Genomic DNA, 18,458 nt, shown 5'->3' on the forward strand with positions numbered 1-18,458 from the left:
AGATGTTTCTTCTTTCAGGTAAATTTTGGTACTTCCTCTGTGGTTAGTTTTGTGGGTTAGAGTATTTAATGGAAAAACATGTTTTGAAAATTTCTCACCTTAAAAAAGTTAGAACCAGATCATTCTTGAAAATAGGCATTCTTAAGAGGTTTTCAACTGCAGATTTCCAAGTGATTTTCACAGATTTTTATTTTCAACTGTATTTGAATTATGAAAGCATTACTTCAGATGTATGATACGTTAAGTATCTTTATAAATGTGTTTACACATGTTTTTTGTTTGTATATAGGATGTTAAATTTCCTCTTATGTTGGATATGTATGAACTGTGTACACCAGAACTTCAGGAGAAAATGGTGTCTTTTCGATCCAAATTCAAGGATCTAGAAGATAAAAAAGTGAATCAGCAGCCAAATACAGTAGGTTCTTACTGCTGACTTTCTAATCTTAGTATCTTAATCTCCCATCAGTGCTCAGCAATTACTCTCTTTTTTTTTTCCTGCTTCATTTTTCTTCAGAACTATACTTTGTATAGTATTAATAAAAATGGATGAATCTGTATTACAATTAGTAGGTATACACATCCTCCATATATTGGTGCAGGTCTTTAAAGTTTTACGTGTGTTTTGTTTTATTTTCCTTTTTTTTTTTTTTTTTTTTTGAGACAGTGTCTCCCTTTGTCACCCAGGTTCACTGCAGTCTCAACCTCCCAGGCTGAAATGATCCTCCCACCTCACCCTCCCAAGTAGCTGGGACCAAGGCATGCGCCACCATGCCCAGCTAATTTTTTGTATTTTTGATAGAGACAGGGTTTTGCCATGTTGCTCAGGCTGGTCTTGAACTCCTGAGCTCAGGCGATCTGCCTGCCTAGGCCTCCCAGAGTGGCCTTTAGGTGTATTTTAGCATGAGAAACAGGAACTCTACTTAGAGTAAATGAGTCCTTTGTGGTAGAATAAGCTTAATATTTTCTTTCCCCCCATAATCTGTAGCTCATATTCCTTTTATACTTACCTCCTCAAAGTACTTCACATAAAACCTTACCTAGTGTTGACCTTGATACAATCAAAATACAGTACATTTCCATCACCACAAAGATCTTGCGTAATTGCCACAGGGCCACTTTTCTTCTGCCCTACCCTTAATTCCTGACAACTACCAACCCGTTCATTTCTATAATTTTGTCGTTTCAAGAAAGTTGGCCAGGCATGGTGGCTAGCACTAGTAATCCCAGGACTTTGGGAATCTGAGGCAGGAGGATCACTTTAGGCCAGGAGTTCGAGACTATCCTGGGCAACATAGTGAAACCCTGTCTCTACAAAATATGAAAATTAAAAGAAATCAGCTGGATGTGGTGGCATACACAGGTAGTCCTAGCTACTTGGGAGGCTGAGATGAGAGGATTGCTTTAGGCCAAGAGTTAAATGCTGTAATGAACCATGATTGTGCCACAGTACTCCAACCTGCGTAACAAAGCAAGACCCTGTTTCTAAAAAAAAAGCACAAACGAAATAAAAACTCTTCAACTCTTTAATATAACCCTTCTCATTCAGCATAATTCTCTGGAGATTCTTCCAGGGTGTTATGCATGTCAGTCACTCCTTTCATTTCATTGCTCATCAATATTCCCTGGTTTGAGTTTACCACAATCGGCTTCACCATTCACCTGTTGAAGAACACCTGGATTGTTTCTAGTTTTTGTCTGTGATGAATAAACCTGCTGTAAACATTTGTGTACAGGTTTTAATGTAAACATAAGTTCCATTTCTCTGGAATGAATGCCTAGGAATGCAGTTGTTAGATTGCATGGTAGTTGCATGTTTAGTTTTTCAAGAAACTGCCAAATATTTTCTAGAGTGGCTGTACCATTTCACATTTCCACCAGCAAGGTGTGACTGATTCACTTTCTCTGCATTCTCACCAGCATTTGGTGTTGTCACTGTTTTTCATTTCAGCCATTGGATAGGTTTATAGCGATACTGTGTTTTCCTTTGCACTTCCCTAGAATCAGTTGAACCTGGGAGGCAGAGGTTGTGAGCCACTGCACTCCAATCTGGGCGACAAAGCGAGACTCCATCTCAAAAAAAAAAAAAGTTGCCTAGTCCAAGGCCTCAGAGATTGATATGTATGTTTTTTTCTCAGAGTTCTGTGGTTTGAGTTCTTCCATTTAGGTCTTTGATCCATTGAGGGTTAACTTTTTATATAGTGTCAGGTGTGGGTTCAGATTCATTCTTTCGCATGTGAATATCTGGTTGTCTCAGCACCATTTTTTAAGAAGACTGTTCTTTGCCTATCAGATGGTCTTGGAACCTTTATAGAGATTAATTTGACCATCTGTATGTATGATTGTATTTCTAGACTATTAATTTTATTCCATTGCTCTATATGTCTGTTCTAATGCTCATACCAGACTGTCTTGATTACTGTAGTTTTCTAATAAGGCTTGAAATTGTGAAGTATCAACCTTCACTTTTGTTCTTCTTTTTGAAAGTTATTTTAGCTATTCTAAGTCCCTTGCATTTCCATGTATATTTTAGGATCAGCTTATCCATTTCTTCAAAAAAGATTGACGGGGATTACATTGAATCTGTGGATCAATTAAAAAGTATTACCATCTTAATAGTATTAAGATGAATCTCAGCACTTTGGGAGGCCAAGGTGGGCAGATTGCTTGAGCCCAGGAGTTTGAGACCAGCCTGGCAACATGGCGGAACCCCGTCTCTACAAAAAATAAAAAATTAGCCAGGCTTGGTGGCGTGTGCCTGTAGTCCCAGCTGTTCAGAAGGCTAAGGCGGGAGGATCACTTGAGCATGGGAAACAGAGGTCGTAGTGAGCCAAAATGGCGCCACTGCATTCTAGTCTGGATGATCGAGTAAGACTGTCTCAAAAAATAAAAAGTATTAAGTCTTACAATCCGTAAACTTCATGTGTCTTTCTATTCATTTAGGTCTTTAATTTTTTTTCATAATGTTTTTTAGTTTTCAGTGTACAAGCCTTGGACTTTTTTGGTTAACTTTATTCCTAAATAGTTTATTCTTTTTGATGCTTTTGTAAATGGCATTCCTTTCTTAATTTCATTGTCTAGAGTGGCTAGTAAAGCTAGCGTATAGAAATAAAATGAATTTTTGTATATGGATCTTAAATCCTTGACTTTACTGAATTTATTAGCTGTTTTTATCCATTAGTGTTTTGAAGAGATTATGTAGAATTGGTGTTAATTTTTTTTTAAACATTTGATAGAATTGGTGATCATTTGATAGAATTGGTGGAACAATCTATGCTTAGAGATTTTACTTTCAGGGGCTTTTATTTGTTTATTTTATTTTATTTTATTTTATTTTTTCTATTGCCTAAACATAGGCAAGCACATTTTCAGGAGTTTTTACATTTCAAATTTAATTTCCTTCATAGATACAGGGCTATTCAAATGATCTATTTTATATTGTATTTATTTCTGTAATTTGTTTTCCCAGAATTGATCCATTTCATAAGCTTATCAAATTTGCATGTAGAGTTGTTTCTAGTATTTATTTATTACCCTTTTGATGTCTGTAGGGTGTTTAGTGAGATCCATCCCGTTTCATTGCTGATATTTTTAATTTGTGTTTGTCCCCCTTGCTTGAGGATTATTAATTTTATTGATCTCGTCAAAGAATTGGCTTTGTTTCATGGATTTTCTCTATTTTCTGTTTTAATTGTATTGATTTCTACTCTTATTTCCTTTATTCTGCTTGCCTTGTGATATAAATTTCCCTTTCAGCAGTGGTTTCACTATATCCTATGAATTTTGATGTATATTATTTTCATTTTCATTCTGTTCCTTGTATTTTTAAAAATTTCTCTTGAGATTTGCTCTTTGACCATGGATTATTTAGAAGGGCCTAAGTAATTTTCCTGTTATGTTTCTGTTGATTCTAGTTTGATGCCATTGTGGAGAGAGGGCACACTTCCTTGATTTAAATTCTATCACATTTATTTATTTATTTGAGACTGAGTCTTGCTCAGTCGCCCAGGCTGGAGTGCATAGGTACGATCTCGGCTCACTGCAACCTCTGCCTCCTGGGTTCAAGCAATTCTCGTGCCTCAGCCTCCTGGGTAGCTGAGATTACAGGCGACTGCCACCATGCCTGGCTAATTTTTGTATTTTTATTAGACACAGGGTTTCATCATGTTGGCCAGGCTGGTCTTGAGTTCCTGACCTCAAGTGATCCGCCCGCCTCAGCGTGAGCCACTGTACCTGGCCTAAATTATATTAAATTTAAATGTGATTTAGGTATAGACTATTTACATTTAGTGCAATTGTTGACATGTTAGGGTTTAATTCTGCTTTTTTGATGTTTTTTTTGTGTGTGTGTGTGTCTTCCTGTGGGTTACTTGAACTGTGTTTTAGTATCCTGTGTTACAATGTTTTTAAATGTGCTTCTTTGTATAGTTTTTTCAATGGTTGCTGTAGGTGTTTTCATTCTCTATATAAAAAAGATGTGATAAACCTAGTTGCCATTTTTTGTTGTGGAATCCTTTGACTTCTTGCCATCACAGCTACCTGTAAGCTGCTGGCATTGTCTTCATTACCATTATAGTTTTAAAGAACTTTGTGCTGTATACCTAGATAAATTTTTCTCATGTTCCTTGCTAAAATGACTTGAAGCAGTGAGTTCCTACTAAGAGTCCTTGTCTAATTTAAATCATGCCTCTTTAATATAGGTAAGGCTTTGCTGAAAAATATTTGTTTATTTGTGCTGGCGTGACAAGTGGACAGGGCTCAGGTGGTTTAATACAAACTGCAGGAATTTAACTTCTCTTGTTACAGAGGTAGTTTTTTCCCCCCACTGCTGTGGTTTGATAGGATTTTGGTAACATTGAGAAATTGGGTTTTCCTTTTCTGCCCTAGAGCACTGTTGAACTATACTGCTGTATTCACTGGTATGCTCTCACTTTAGTGGTTTAAAATTGGTCATCATGTTCAGGGTGTCTGCTACTGTACTGTAACAAGATTTTATATTGTTAAAGTGTAGGACTGCTGGGTTTACAGTTTTAACTGTAGTTATATCGTTTTAGTAATTTGAAAGGTAGACTATTTTGTCTCTGTGCTTTGCACTGTAGACAATAAATATTTATGAAACTGAACACTTACAGAGAATTCAAATTTTATTTCCAAAATCATGATTTAAAGTTAAACATTTTTTTTCTCCTCAGAGTGACAAAAAGAGTAGTCCCCAGAAAGAAGTTAAGTATGAACCCTTTTCTTTTGCTGATGGTAAGTAACATTTTCATTTTGAATTATTGTCTGTGTGTCTTTTTAAGGTAAAATTTATGTCTTACCCCATATTTACTCATTGTAATGTCCTTTTCAAACAAAATGTCAGGTTTCTTGAACAATTTACCTTAATATGACATATAGTAAATTTACTCTTGTTGGCATACAGTTCTATGAGTAAGTTACTTCTTAAAACATCAATCATGAAGCCTTAACTATGATTGGACAATAATATTTTGGTTTTTTTTTTTTTTTTTTTTTTGAGATGGAGTCTCGCTCTGTTGCCCAGGCTGGAGTGCAGTCTAATGATCTCGGCTCACTGTAAGCTCCGCCTCCCAGATTCACGCCATTCTCCTCTGTCTCAGACTCCCAAGTAGCTGGGACTACAGGCGCCCGCCACCAAGCCCGGCTAATTTTTTGTATTTTTAGTAGAGACGGAGTTTTACCATGTTAGCCAGGATGGTATCGATCTTCTGATCTTGTGATCTGCCCGCCTCAGCCTCCTAAAGTGCTGGGATTTGGACAGTAGTATCTTACTGGATTCTGATAATATAATACTTTCCTAATGTGAACTTTAGAGTTATTATTGATTGTTACTTAGCTTGAGAAGGCACATGTCTATTCGTTGTCTAATATTAATGGATTTACATCTTTTTTTTAGATATTGGCTCCAATAATTGTGGATACTATGACTTACAAGCAGTACTAACACACCAGGGAAGGTCTAGTTCTTCAGGTCATTATGTATCATGGGTGAAAAGGAAACAAGGTAAAGAGTATTCTTTTTTCAACTGTTCAGTATTATTTTAACAGTTCGTTTATTTTATAGCAGTGGTTTTCAAACTTTGGGTCTCAGAACCACTTCACATTCTTGAAGCCCCAAAGAGCTTTGGTTTATGAGGTTTGCCTCTTAATATTTACTGTATTAGAAATTAAAAGTGAGAAATTTAAAAAATTAGTTTTAAAAATGATAGTAATAAGCCCATTACGTATTAATGTAAAAACAAAATGAGTGAGAAATGGTACTGATTTACATTTTTATGTCTTTCTGTTGTCTGGCTTAAATAGGAGGCAGCTGGGTTCTCCTGTTAGTGTTTGCATTCAGTCTGTTGCATTATCATACATTATGTAGCCTCTGGAAAATTCCAGAGCACACTTGAGAGAATGCGGGTGGAAAAGGCAAGCAGTGCTGTAGTGGTGTCATTGAAGTAGTTGTAACCTGGTGGAACCCCTGCAGTGCCCTTAAGCCTGTGTGGTCACTGGGCCGCATTTGGAGGACTGTTGGTGTGGCCAGTGGAGCACTGCTGTGCCTCCGATGACTCTATACCTTTTTTGCAGTGGAACTCTGAGAAGAATCCTGCATAACATTAATTCATCTTCTCCCTGTTGTTTAGATGAATGGATTAAGTTTGATGATGACAAAGTCAGCATCGTAACACCAGAAGATATCTTACGGCTTTCTGGTGGTGGAGACTGGCATATTGCTTACGTTCTACTCTATGGGCCTCGCAGAGTTGAAATAATGGAAGAGGAAAGTGAATAGTAGTCTTCATTTTAGCTATTTATGCTTAGGTATGAAAATAAATGTTATTTGTTGATCATTTCTGTAATCCAGAGCTTTAGAGGAAGACACATAGGTGGTTTTATCTGTTTCCCCTCGTTTGGAACAAAAGAGGACAGAAGCAGACCACTCTGTGCATCAACCTAAAAAATTACAGAAAAGAGAAAATTATCTTTGGATTGTGCTGCCCTATATAAGGGTGGCAGAAAGACATTTTTTAAAAGCTTATTATTTCTTGCATTATTTTAAAAAATTCTGAGTTGAAATGCCTTTCAACCATTTCTTCCTGTGGTCATTTTTCTTGCTGCCTTTTTCACCCAAGATTCAGCAGTCAGATGTTTATTGCACACCTATTACCTATTATTTGTTGTTCTTGCATGGTTCAAACCGCCATTCTGTAGCCACCCATCCTTTGCCTTATCTAACAAACATTTTTCCGGGAAGGTGGAAAAGGAAGTTTTGCTCTCATTGTGTAACTCAGTGCTGCTGTCCATCCCATGGAAACATGGGCACAATCAAGTATTTGTCCAGCCTGTTGCAGGCTTTTCATGACTTTAAAATAAATTGTGATCAGTAATAGTACATTTGATTATACATTTATTACTGTGTCTCTCTCTGATGTACTGTGGATTGTACATTTAACTTTGGAATGGCTTTGTAATAATCAATCTTAAGAAAATGTTGACAAGCTCTGGTTGCTTACTTTTAGAAAATGAGGACATTTAATAATAATAAAAAAGGGGGATTAATAGCTTTTGACCTCAAGTCTTTTGTCTTCTGAGTATTGGAGCTTGGCTGAAGATTCAGATATGTTTAATACTGTACAGTTTCTGAAGATGGTTATTAACACTGTGCTGTCAAGCATCCATTTGAAAATATTTATCTTCTTTGCCTGCCTGTATTTTACAAAGAAATAATACAAAGTTGTAAAAGTAATGGATTTCTTTGGATGCCAAATGCAGTGATGTTATCAGTCAGATTTGTTCCTTGGCTCAGTTGGTGTTTGTATTTCCTAATTCCCCAAACCTCGGCTGGGCGTGGTGGCTCACGCCTATAATCCCAGCACTCTGGGAGGCCAAGGCAGGTGAATCACTCGAGGCTGAGATTGAGACCAGCCTGGCCACATGGTGAAACCCTGTCTCTACTAATAATACAAAAATTAGCCGGGCATGGTGGTGCATACCTGTAATCCCAGCTACTTGGGAGGCTGAGGTCGGAGAATTGCTTGAACCCGGAAGGCAGAAGTTGCAGTGAGCTGAGATCACACCACTGCACTGCAGCCTGCGTGACAGAGAGACTCTCTCAAAAAAAAAAAAAAAAAAAAGTCTATTTCAGAATTTTAGTGATTTTAAGGTGATAGTAGAAAATACCAAGCATATGAGGTATTTCAATATGATGGGCTTCTTACATTTTAATACATTAGTTACTCATCTTTGTTCCAGGACCCTTGACTGATTGCTAGGGAAAGGATAAAGCATAGAATACCAGCCAGTTTGGCTCTGATTTTGAGTTATTTATAATAAAGTTTGGGGATTATCATACCATCTCATATCTTTCTTTGTGTATGTTGTTTGAATGCTCTGCAGAGCACAACACTGATAACTATTAAAAATAGAAAATAACAGCCATTTTACTTTCATTTCTGATGTGATGTAATCTGTGAACACTAGGGGGGATAAAATAAGCATTGCAGGGAAACTTATTTGTAAATAGCTTCCTCACCTAAACTTTGACTTGGCAATCAATACTTTCTACTTCGTGGAGGGGATTAAGAATACAATGGGGAGGAGGAGACCATAAGAATTATAATGATTCATGTATATTTGTATGATGCTTGTAACTTTGCAGTCTTTTTTATTCATTATCTCATTCGGTCAGAACAATTTTATTGAGGACATGAATTTAACAATTAGAATTTAGATTTTCTGACTGTAGCTACTAGATGCTGTAGCTACTAGACCAGGTGAGCTAGGTTTAGAGCAAAGTATATAAGCCTTGTATGGAATATATTAGAATTTTAAAAATTGTAATTCCTTACTATAAAAAGTTTGATTTCATTTTATTTGATCTACAAAAGCATTATTCCAAAGAATTTTTTCAAGTAGAAATGGGAGTTATCCCAGTGTCGTTTTAAACTAATAAGGCTATTTTAGAATTCAGCCTTGCCTGTAAGGTCTTTGAGAAGGGAGAATAGGCAAAAAAAAAAAAAAGTCTTGATTCCTGAATGTGCCTTATATGCTGTGCCACTCACACCGAGGCCATCTCAACATTAGAGCTGTGCTAGGTCACTGCTTGACTAGCTGGAAGTTAGGCCCAAGTAAGCGCATTTACAGAATAATCTGCACTCAGTAGCCCTTCTTCAGGATTAAAAACAATGATGACCTCATCTTAGAGCCCTAAAGGGAAATGCTTCTGTGGGAACAGAAAAAGGCAGTGGTACTGTCTTCTGCTACTACTCTTAGTGCTTTGCTGTGTATAGGGTGCTTTCACATACCTCTCATTTGAATGTCACAACAATCCCTGAAGTGATTGAAAGTCTTGAGAGGTCAGGCAATTTTTGTAAGGCTAGAAGGAAAAGTGAGGTTTCAGACTTCATTTCTTTCAAAGTTGGCAAACATTTTCTGTAATGGACAAGATAGTAAATTATTTCAGGCTTTGCAGGCTATTAAGTGTTGCAGCTTTGCTGTTATAATGTAGCTGGAGCCATAGACACTTACGAGTGAGCGCAGCTGGGTGCCAGTACAATTTTAACGATCAAGACTCGTGGCAGGCAGAACAAACCATCATTTGTTGCTCCTCTGCTTGAAAGCACGAATAAGAACAGAGCAGTCATATGGTTTCAGAAAGTGGTATTCTGGGATTCCAGGATAGCTAAATTTTTTAACTACTAACAGCACACAGGAAACTAATTTGGTATAGGAAACAACATATCCCTAAATAGTGCTTATTAACTTCATTATAAATACATCTACTTAACAAAAATAGATTTTGTGAGGGTCACTTCGTGTAGGTCATTATCTCAACCCACCCTCCTCCCAACCTCCCCAAACTCTGGTTCGAGCCAATATGTGTTCTATTGTTCTTAGAGCACCAGCCGACTGTACAACAATTGTTATAAAAATGTTTATTGTTTACCAAAACCAGTGGACCTCTTATCAAATGCTGCTTGGTAACAAAATCTATCACAGTTTTAATAAAAAGAAAAAAAAGAAGCTAACTATTTGTCTCATTGTCATTAGTTAGACTTTCTGCAAGGTCACTTAATCCAGACTTATTCAGTGCATTAATCAGATTCTCAGGTGTTGCATGAACTCCCTCTTGATCTTGCCAGGCAACCAGGAGCTGCTTAGCTCTCATCTTCATGTCTTCACTGTCACACTCAATCTGCCTAATTTCTGAGTCTTTCATTTCCAAGTAGGGAGCCAGAATCTTCCATTGTTCACCCAGCTTGTTGGCAAATACCTCTATTTGTTCTCCTGTTACAGGTTTGTCTCGCCGAACATCAGGACCTAGAAAACGAAGAGAATATAAATTATGTGCAATTCTAAGTATACAACAGAAATGGAAAGCTGTGGGGCCAATGAGTTTTATTAACCACCTTTAGTAGACTTTATTTTAAAAGCAAACAATTATTTTTTATTTTCTCCATAAGTTGAATACCACTCTTAATAAGCATGGTCAATAATCAAAGCTAAAGCTGTTACCTCTTATAATTATGTAGGCTTTCCCTGAAATGAACTGCTCCCCTTCCAATAACCAATAATTAACAAAGGTATGGGTCACCTTCAAATGTATTTTCCTTCCCTTTTAAAGTATCATTACTCCTCAATTTTATTGCATAAAATGTATGTTTAAAGTTATTATTAAGCAATGTTTTAAATTCCTCACTGTAAGTCAGAAACAGTTGAGATAAAATGGGAGAGGTTGAGAAGTTGATCAAATTAAATAATGTACCTATCAACAAAGAACCCCAATATTCTTCAATTTTGTTAAATAACCAAGAAAATTAAATTCTTACTTTCATTTTCCTTCAGTAAAGCATCATTATCTTCCTCATCTTCATCCTCACCTGTTTTTATTTCTTCAGAAGGAGGCTAAAAATGAGAAAGAAGAATGTTTGAAAGAATGCCAGCCTCTGAAGTAAGGTAACAAGTACTTTGTTTAGATAAGGATGGTTGTGAGATTCCAAGTACAGGGTGCCAGAACCTCACCCCGAGAGCATTAGACAGTGTCAGATAAGGATCCTAAGTGGGACTGTCTTCACATGCAGAAGGAGTGAACTTGGTAAGACCCCAGAGTTGGAAAGACTCCCCACTCCCAATCTGGGAAGCAGGAAGGCAGTAAAAAGCACAGTTCCAGGACTTGCAAATACCCAGGGTTTAGTAAAGACGGCCTCAAGGAAGCCAGTAGCAACAAGTGTCCTTAAAAGTTTCTGATTCTTATCTTTTACCTTTGATAAAAGACAATATACTGCACTGGCAAACAGGAAAAAATTCATGTCTGTGTGTATAGGTGCATAACAGTTTACCTAAAGTACCATGAATTTTACATACTTTCTTGAGACGGAGTCTTGCTCTGTCGCCAGGCTGGAGTGCAGTGGCACAATCTTGGCTCACTGCAACCTCCGCCTCCTGGGTTCAAGCAATTCCCTTGCCTCAGCCTCTTCAGCAGCTGGGACTACAGGCACATGCCACCACGCCTGGCTAATTTTTTATATTTTAGTAGAGACGGGGTTTCACCATGTTGGCCAGGATGGTCTCAATCTCCTGACCTCATGATCCACCTGCCTAGGCCTCCCAAAGTGCCAGGATTACAGGCGTGAGCCACCGCGCCTGGTCCTGTTGAACCTTAGTTAAATTACATGCTGTACAGAAAATTACCAGTTACTTCGTTATCAACTCATGTATTTCCTGTAAATGTATATTCCAGTGTGTTTCTCCCTCATTCTAAAACATGGGAGCTTGTGGATCACTGGTTTTTCACATGATTAAGTCAGGTTTTGCTCACAAAGTGATAGCAATTTTAAAGATGGTATCAACTAAAGGGCATGAAAAGTTGATCTATGGTACTTACCGGTAATTCCTTGGCTAGCTTTATTACCATGTTTTCAAGATATTCTGGTAAACTTTTAAACTGCTGGTTGGTTGGCTGGAAGAAGTGAGGGCTTCTCCGTGCTAATAGTCTCAGGGCTCTCCAACCATAATTTGAATTGTTCACAGCCCTATAAAAAGAGATGTCAGGCTTGTAATTTATAGTTTTGTATTTCTGTATTCCCTTCTGCTTAGTTCTGCCATGTGCAGTTCTATATTTAAGGTAAATAGCTCAAAGTACCATTCTTTTCATTCGAATCTTACTCCTAAAGAACTTTTCGGTATGTTGTCCACTGATAATAACAAACTAACAGATGCACATATAACTAATAACAGGAACCAACAATGTCTGAAGAGGCAGGCTCATATGCAGCAAACACATTGTTTCAAAGTTTCTGTACATTTTGTTTAACAAGTCAACAAGTGTGTGCAGTACTAGCTAGATGCAGTATGTATACAACAGGAATCATCCATCTGGCTATTCGGAATCCATGAACTGTTCCCTAATGAGGTATAACAATGATCAAGGTGGTATACAATCAGGTGAGAAACAGAAACTGCAGAGAAATTTTTTTTTTTTTTTTTTTTGAGACGGAGTCTCGCTCTGTCGCCCAGGCTGGAGTGCAGTGGCCGGATCTCAGCTCACTGCACGCTCCGCCTCCTGGGTTTACGCCATTCTCCTGCCTCAGCCTCCCGAGTAGCTGGGACTACAGGCGCCCGCCACCACGCCCGGCTAGTTTTTTGTATTTTTTAGTAGCGACGGGGTTTCACTGTGTTAGCCAGGATGGTCTCGATCTCCTGACCTCGTGATCCACCCGTCTCGGCCTCCCAAAGTGCTGGGATTACAGGCTTGAGCCACCGTGCCCGGCCACTGCAGAGAAATTCTAAAGATAATGCTCCAGAAACACGCAATGCTGCAGAAGAAACCAAACCACCAATTTATTCCATTTAAGAGTTTTGGATTGGAAGTCTCTCCCTCCCCTAAGAATAGCAATTTGGTTTATTTGGTCATCTCTTATAAATGAGCGTGTGTTACCTTTAGGATGTGCAGGTACCACTGAAGACTTAACAAAAACTACCCCTAGACATTGGGGACTCTTCCCAAGGCAACACCTGCTGTGAGGCTTTGCCTGAACAGTTAAGAGCCTTCCTCTCTGACATATCTCTGTTTAAACAATTTGATTATTTTAGGCATGTTCAAAATTCACTGTCAATTATACATATCATTTTTCTTATTCTCCATAAAACCCTCTTTGGAGATAATAATTTGAACTATTACTTTAGGAATGAGTCCACCTAGTCTTACGTAACAGTGATAAATTAATATTCTTTCAATTGACAAACACTCGAGCCAGGCGCTCAGTAGCTGTGGAGAGTACCTGAGGCACAGTAATGCAGAATGTGTTGGTAGGCATCGCTAGTGATAAACACACAAGGTATAAGATAATTTCATAAGGATGAGGAAAACGAGAAATGAGAAGGTGGTGAGTGCCATGAAATAAAAACCACGAGAATGCAAAAGAGGAGACCAGGGAGGGGAAGAGCTTCCAGGGGGACTTAAAGCCATGGGAACCTTGGGGGAAAAGTGGTTCAAGCAAGTGAGACAGTGAAGTGTGAAGGTCCTGACGGGAAAGGGAAAGACGTTTGAAGTGAAGAGCAACAGGCCTGCTGTGGTTAAAGCAGAGGGAAGGCATGGCTACACAGGAGAGTATAAGCCAGACCAAGGAGGTTTTTTAGACCCTGGGAAAGACTCTGGAACAGGCACTCACTGGAAGATTTTAAGCAGATTAGACTTGGACAATTATTTTAAAGATCACTAGCTGATACATGGAGCACTGACCACTGCTAGAGAAAATAGTTAAGAGGTCACAGTAATTAACAACTCTGGCCACAGGGTCACACTAGTAACAAATATTGAGTGCTAACTACATGCCCTGTATGGTTGAAAGTGAATTGTCTTATTTAATCCTCAGAATAACCCTGTGAAATGGGTACTGTTACTATTTAACAGATGAGGAAAGGGAGGATGGCGGTTCAATTATTAAATTAGCCTTCATCGTCTAGTAAGTAAGTGGTAGAGGGGATCGGAACCTATGCATTCTGACAAGAGGCCTCTCGCCTTTAAACCACTACTCTTCAATTCCTATTTAAAGCCATGACACTGTGGTGTCACCCAGAAGGTTCTAGATAAAGAGGCTAAGACTGAGTCCTGATATTACTCCAAAATTTGAGTTAGGCAGAGGATGAGGAGGCTGAAATGGAATGTGAGGTGGAGTGGGCAGCGAGGGCAAAGGGCAAACAGAAGAACCATGGATTTGGATTCTCATGGACGCCAAGAGAACAAAACATTATCCAAGGGAACAGGATGGGTTAAGAGCTGCTGTGAGATACTGTGCTTTGAAGGGTAGAGAGAAAAGAACTAATAGTTGGAGAGAAATTGGGGTCGGGGGAGTTTTTTTTTTTTTTTATATTTTGAAACAAGGGTGACTCCAAGTCACGCTGAGTTAACAGGAATACTCCTTGAAATCAGGATGTGTCCTAACAGGAACTCACCTAAGAGAAAAAGCACTACTCTATCCACTGCCTCTCTTAATAAGCTTTCTAGTATACACACAATTCCTAAGGAAAAAACAAATTGAATAAAATTAAAATGAGCTCATGAGAAACATTACTTACTTATATTCGTTTTCAACCATATTTTCAGGGTCTGCCTGTTCAATGGCTTCTTCAAAGAATTCCTCCAAAGTGGGCATGTATTCCCTGAGCAGTATAAAATAACTAGTGAGGATCACATATTCTTAATAATAAATACTCATAAAGTGGTGGCAAGACAAGATTCTAATGGCCCCATACTTTTAGTTACAGTTTTGATTACTTGGGAACTCCAGACTTTTAAGGAACTAAAACCCTCAAAACTAAATTCAGAAAGGACAATAAAGAGGGGATAGTCTAATACTAAACAATATTATGTAGTACTTACTACATATATTGTATGCTTTAATTACACACCATAATATATGAATATGTTGCTATTCAAAGAGGGCAGCCAGGGGATTTTATAGCATTTGAATTTTACCAGCAAATAAACTTTTACATAACGTCCCCATCCATGAATTATTTTTTCTTTAAACCAGAATTAAACCAAAGCTAAGAATCAGACCATAATATGATTTCAAGGGTTTAACCTTTAGCTCTTATTTAAATTGTTACCATGGTAGCACTGTTGATTTTTAAAATGCATCTTTCTTGAATTTGTTTTAGAAATAAAATTTTATACAGGGTCAAGCAAAGAAATGAGATCTCAGGATCAGAATACATCTTCTAGAATAAAACTAGGAAAATGGGCTCTCTAAAAAAAAACTATCCCAATATCCATTCGTTTCCTAATGCTACAGATACTAGATTCCATTTTATGAACATGCCACAAGTTATCCATGTCCTATCCAGAGATATTTGTCTTCCCACTCTTTGCTCTGACAATGTTAAACGGACATTCTTGCACCTGTCTCCCTGTAGATGAACAAATTTCTTTAGGCACAGGGACTTCAAACTTCCACTGCAACCCACAGTAAGAAATTCATTTTACATTGCAACCCAGTACACACATATATGCAAGTATATGTACCATAGATATAAGTAAAGCTAATGTGTCACAAAAGTACATTTCCTATTTTATTTTAAAAATGCTAGTTTAAATTACTAAACTGACTTTACAAACCACCAATGATTCTCAAACTTAGTTTTTAAAAACACTATTCTGATCAACACACCTACTAGCAGGGCACAGACATCTTTAACATTCAGATAGAGTGGTTGTGCCATCAGACTCCCACCAGCAGCACTGGCAAATTATTTTTATCCATAATTCTTACAGAATCTGGGTATTTTTAAATTACTGAATCTCTTAGCTGTGAAACTGCCCGGTGTAGTTTTTAACTGTACTTCCAGTTACTAGTGAAGTTCAGCATCTTCTCAGAGGTTTATTAAGGTTTCTACTTCTGAATCTGGCTCTTCCTTTGTCCATTTTTCTACTGGATTGATTTACTCTCATAGATTTGGTAGGAATCTAATTTATCAATTGTGCTAGAATTTTATCTATTTTTCTTGGTCTTAAAAAATCTTTTGATTTTGTTGATCTTCTCCATTGTTTGTTGGCTATTTTTGCTGATTTCCAATCTTTTACTTTCTACTTCTGTAAGTTTACTTTTCTTCTGAATGACTCTCAATGTTAGACTCTTACTTAGCTTGGTTTTTAGATTTCATTCTTTTTGAAAGTGTAAACACTTAAGGCTATATATTTCTCTTCTGTGTTCTACTGAGTTAGATCTCAAAGTCTGAATATGTCGTGTTTTCACTGTCATTTAGTTCTACATTTTCTAATTTCCATTATGATTTATTCTTTGATTCAAGGAGTATTTAGAAGTGTGTTTAAAGGAGTTTTAAGTATTTTTGCTTTTGTTATTCATATATAATTTACAAAATTGTGGTTTCTGTAAGACCAAGCCTGTTAATTATTTTGTTAAATTCTAAATGTATTACACTAAGTTTTTTCCACCAAAATTTATTAAATTCTGAGAAAGGTCTGTCAAAATCCTACCAGATGGTAGGTTTTCTGGGTGGTGGATGGTGAAAACTGACCTGGGTCAACTTCTCATTCTAATTTTGTCAAATTTTTGAGAACACATTCTTAGAAAATAAAGTTTAAAATGTGTGTATTTCTATTTTTTTCCTTTTATCTTTATGCAATGATTGCCTTTATTTTTTAACAATGCTGTCTGCTTTTAAGTCTTTTCTGCCTGATCTCAATATAACTATGCCTTTTAAAATTTACATCTTTTAAAAGTTCTTTCAGTTTCAACCCTTCCATATCTTTATTTTTAAGGTATATTTCTTATACACATATAGATGGATTAGATAGATCTTTTTTTTTTTTTTTTTTTTTTGAGATGGCGTCTCACTCTGTTGCCCAGGCTTCAGTGCAGTGGCGCAATCTCGGCTCACTGCAAGCTCCGCCTTCTGGGTTCACACCATTCTTCTGCCTCAGCCTCCCAAGTAGCTGGGACTACAGGTGCCCACCACCATGCCCAACTAATTTTTTGTATTTTTAGTAGAGACACGGTTTCACCGTGTTAGCCAGGATGGTCTCGATCTCCTGACCTCGTCATCTGCCTGCCTAGGCCTCCCAAAGTGCTGGGATTACAGGTGTGAGCCACCGCGCCTGGCCGATGGATCTTTAAAATATAACACCAATTTCTGTCTTTGAGCCAGAAAGTCCATTTCCATTTATATTTGAATTTAACCATACTGTTTTGTACTTTCTGTTGTGTTTTCTGAGCTTTTTTTCTCCTCTCCTACTTTCTATTTACTTGCTTAAATTTTCTGTATTTACCTTTTTTACCCCTCAATTTATTTAAAAATTACATATTCCATTTCTTTCACATACTTTACAAGCATGTTTGACTGAACCGTAACATTCTTTAATTCTGACTACCCCTTCTTGTCTTACATGTCACTTTTAGCAAGTTTACCTTTTAAAATAACCCTAAATAATAATTACTATTTTATACAATGAATTCTTGATAAGATGTATTCAGATTTCTTCATGTTTACCAAAGTGTCTACACAGTAATCCTTTCTGCAGTTGACTTCTTTCTGGGTTCAGTGTCCTTAAGACAGCTTTTTCACTAGGGACTGTTGATCATTTCTCATTGTTTTAGTCAATCACTCAATTAACCACAACTGTTCAACTTGTTACAGAATTTCTGAGTTGAAATGTTGAAAAAGCAAGTAATACTTCTAGAAATGAGAAAATATACTCATTGAATTTACAAAATGGGCAGGTTTAATAGCAGACTAGACACAGGAAAAGCAAGAATTAATGGATTAATGATTAAGAAATCACCCAGAAAGCAATACAGAAGGAGCAAGAGTTGGAAACAATGAGTTAATAATAGTTGAGGAGGCCCAGCAAACATCTAATGGCAGAAGAAATAACAGAGAATGTGAAAGACATTTTCAAACACGCATCCCACTGTCTTCTGATTTCTTTGGTTATTCTTGAAGCCAACTGTTAGTTTACCTGCGCTCCTCTGTAGGTTGTGTTTTCTCTCTGGTGACTTTATTATCATGTACAGAGATATGGATTTGTTTGGTTTATCCTCCTTAACTATTATTCTTCTTGAACCTACGAATTAATGCCTATTCTTAATAATTAACTCAATTATTGCCTCTTTCCCATTCGCTATTATTTCTTTCTGCCATTAGATGTTTGCTGGACCTCCTCAACTATCATTAAGTCATCGTTTCTAACTCTGCTCCTTCTGTATTGCTTTCTGGGTGATTTCTCAATCATTAATTAACCCATTAATTCTTACTTTACCTATGTCTAGACTGCTATTAAACCTGGCCATTTTGCAAGTTCAGTGACTATATTTTCTCGTTTCTAGAAGTATTACTTGTTTTTCAAGTCTGCCTAGTCCTTTTTGATAGTGTCATATTCCTGTGTTTTCAATTCCTTATTTTGTCTTAATTTTTGGAAATATACTTATTTTACA

The 18,458-nt window shown here is 37.3% G+C and overlaps 2 protein-coding genes across 6 annotated transcripts in view; one reads left to right on the plus strand and one right to left on the minus strand.

The window, feature by feature from the left end:
- The window catches only part of USP14 (ubiquitin specific peptidase 14), a 58,628-nt gene extending 48,597 nt beyond the window's left edge, over positions 1-10,031 (plus strand). The window contains exons 13-16 of one of the 2 annotated variants that reach the window (XM_017873536.1): positions 290-418; positions 5,193-5,253; positions 5,915-6,022; positions 6,648-10,031. In XM_017873536.1, coding sequence (XP_017729025.1) covers positions 290-418; positions 5,193-5,253; positions 5,915-6,022; positions 6,648-6,796 — 447 coding nt within the window. In that variant the 3' untranslated portion in view covers positions 6,797-10,031. The remainder of the gene's footprint in view (positions 1-289; positions 419-5,192; positions 5,254-5,914; positions 6,023-6,647) is intronic. The other variant, XM_017873537.1, reaches the window with a different exon arrangement.
- Positions 9,923-18,458, minus strand: part of THOC1 (THO complex subunit 1) — a 54,934-nt gene continuing 46,398 nt past the window's right edge. For 3 of the 4 annotated variants that reach the window (XM_017873532.1, XM_017873534.1, XM_017873535.1), the window contains 4 exons: positions 14,581-14,664; positions 11,888-12,035; positions 10,833-10,908; positions 9,923-10,323 (listed from right to left, as the gene is read on the minus strand). In XM_017873532.1, the coding sequence (XP_017729021.1) occupies positions 10,028-10,323; positions 10,833-10,908; positions 11,888-12,035; positions 14,581-14,664 (604 nt within the window). In that variant the 3' untranslated portion in view covers positions 9,923-10,027. The remainder of the gene's footprint in view (positions 10,324-10,832; positions 10,909-11,887; positions 12,036-14,580; positions 14,665-18,458) is intronic. The other variant, XM_017873533.1, reaches the window with a different exon arrangement.

The sequence above is a fragment of the Rhinopithecus bieti genome, unplaced genomic scaffold (genome assembly GCF_001698545.2).
Source record: "Rhinopithecus bieti isolate Rb0 unplaced genomic scaffold, ASM169854v2 scaffold_6946, whole genome shotgun sequence".
NCBI lineage: Eukaryota > Metazoa > Chordata > Mammalia > Primates > Cercopithecidae > Rhinopithecus > Rhinopithecus bieti.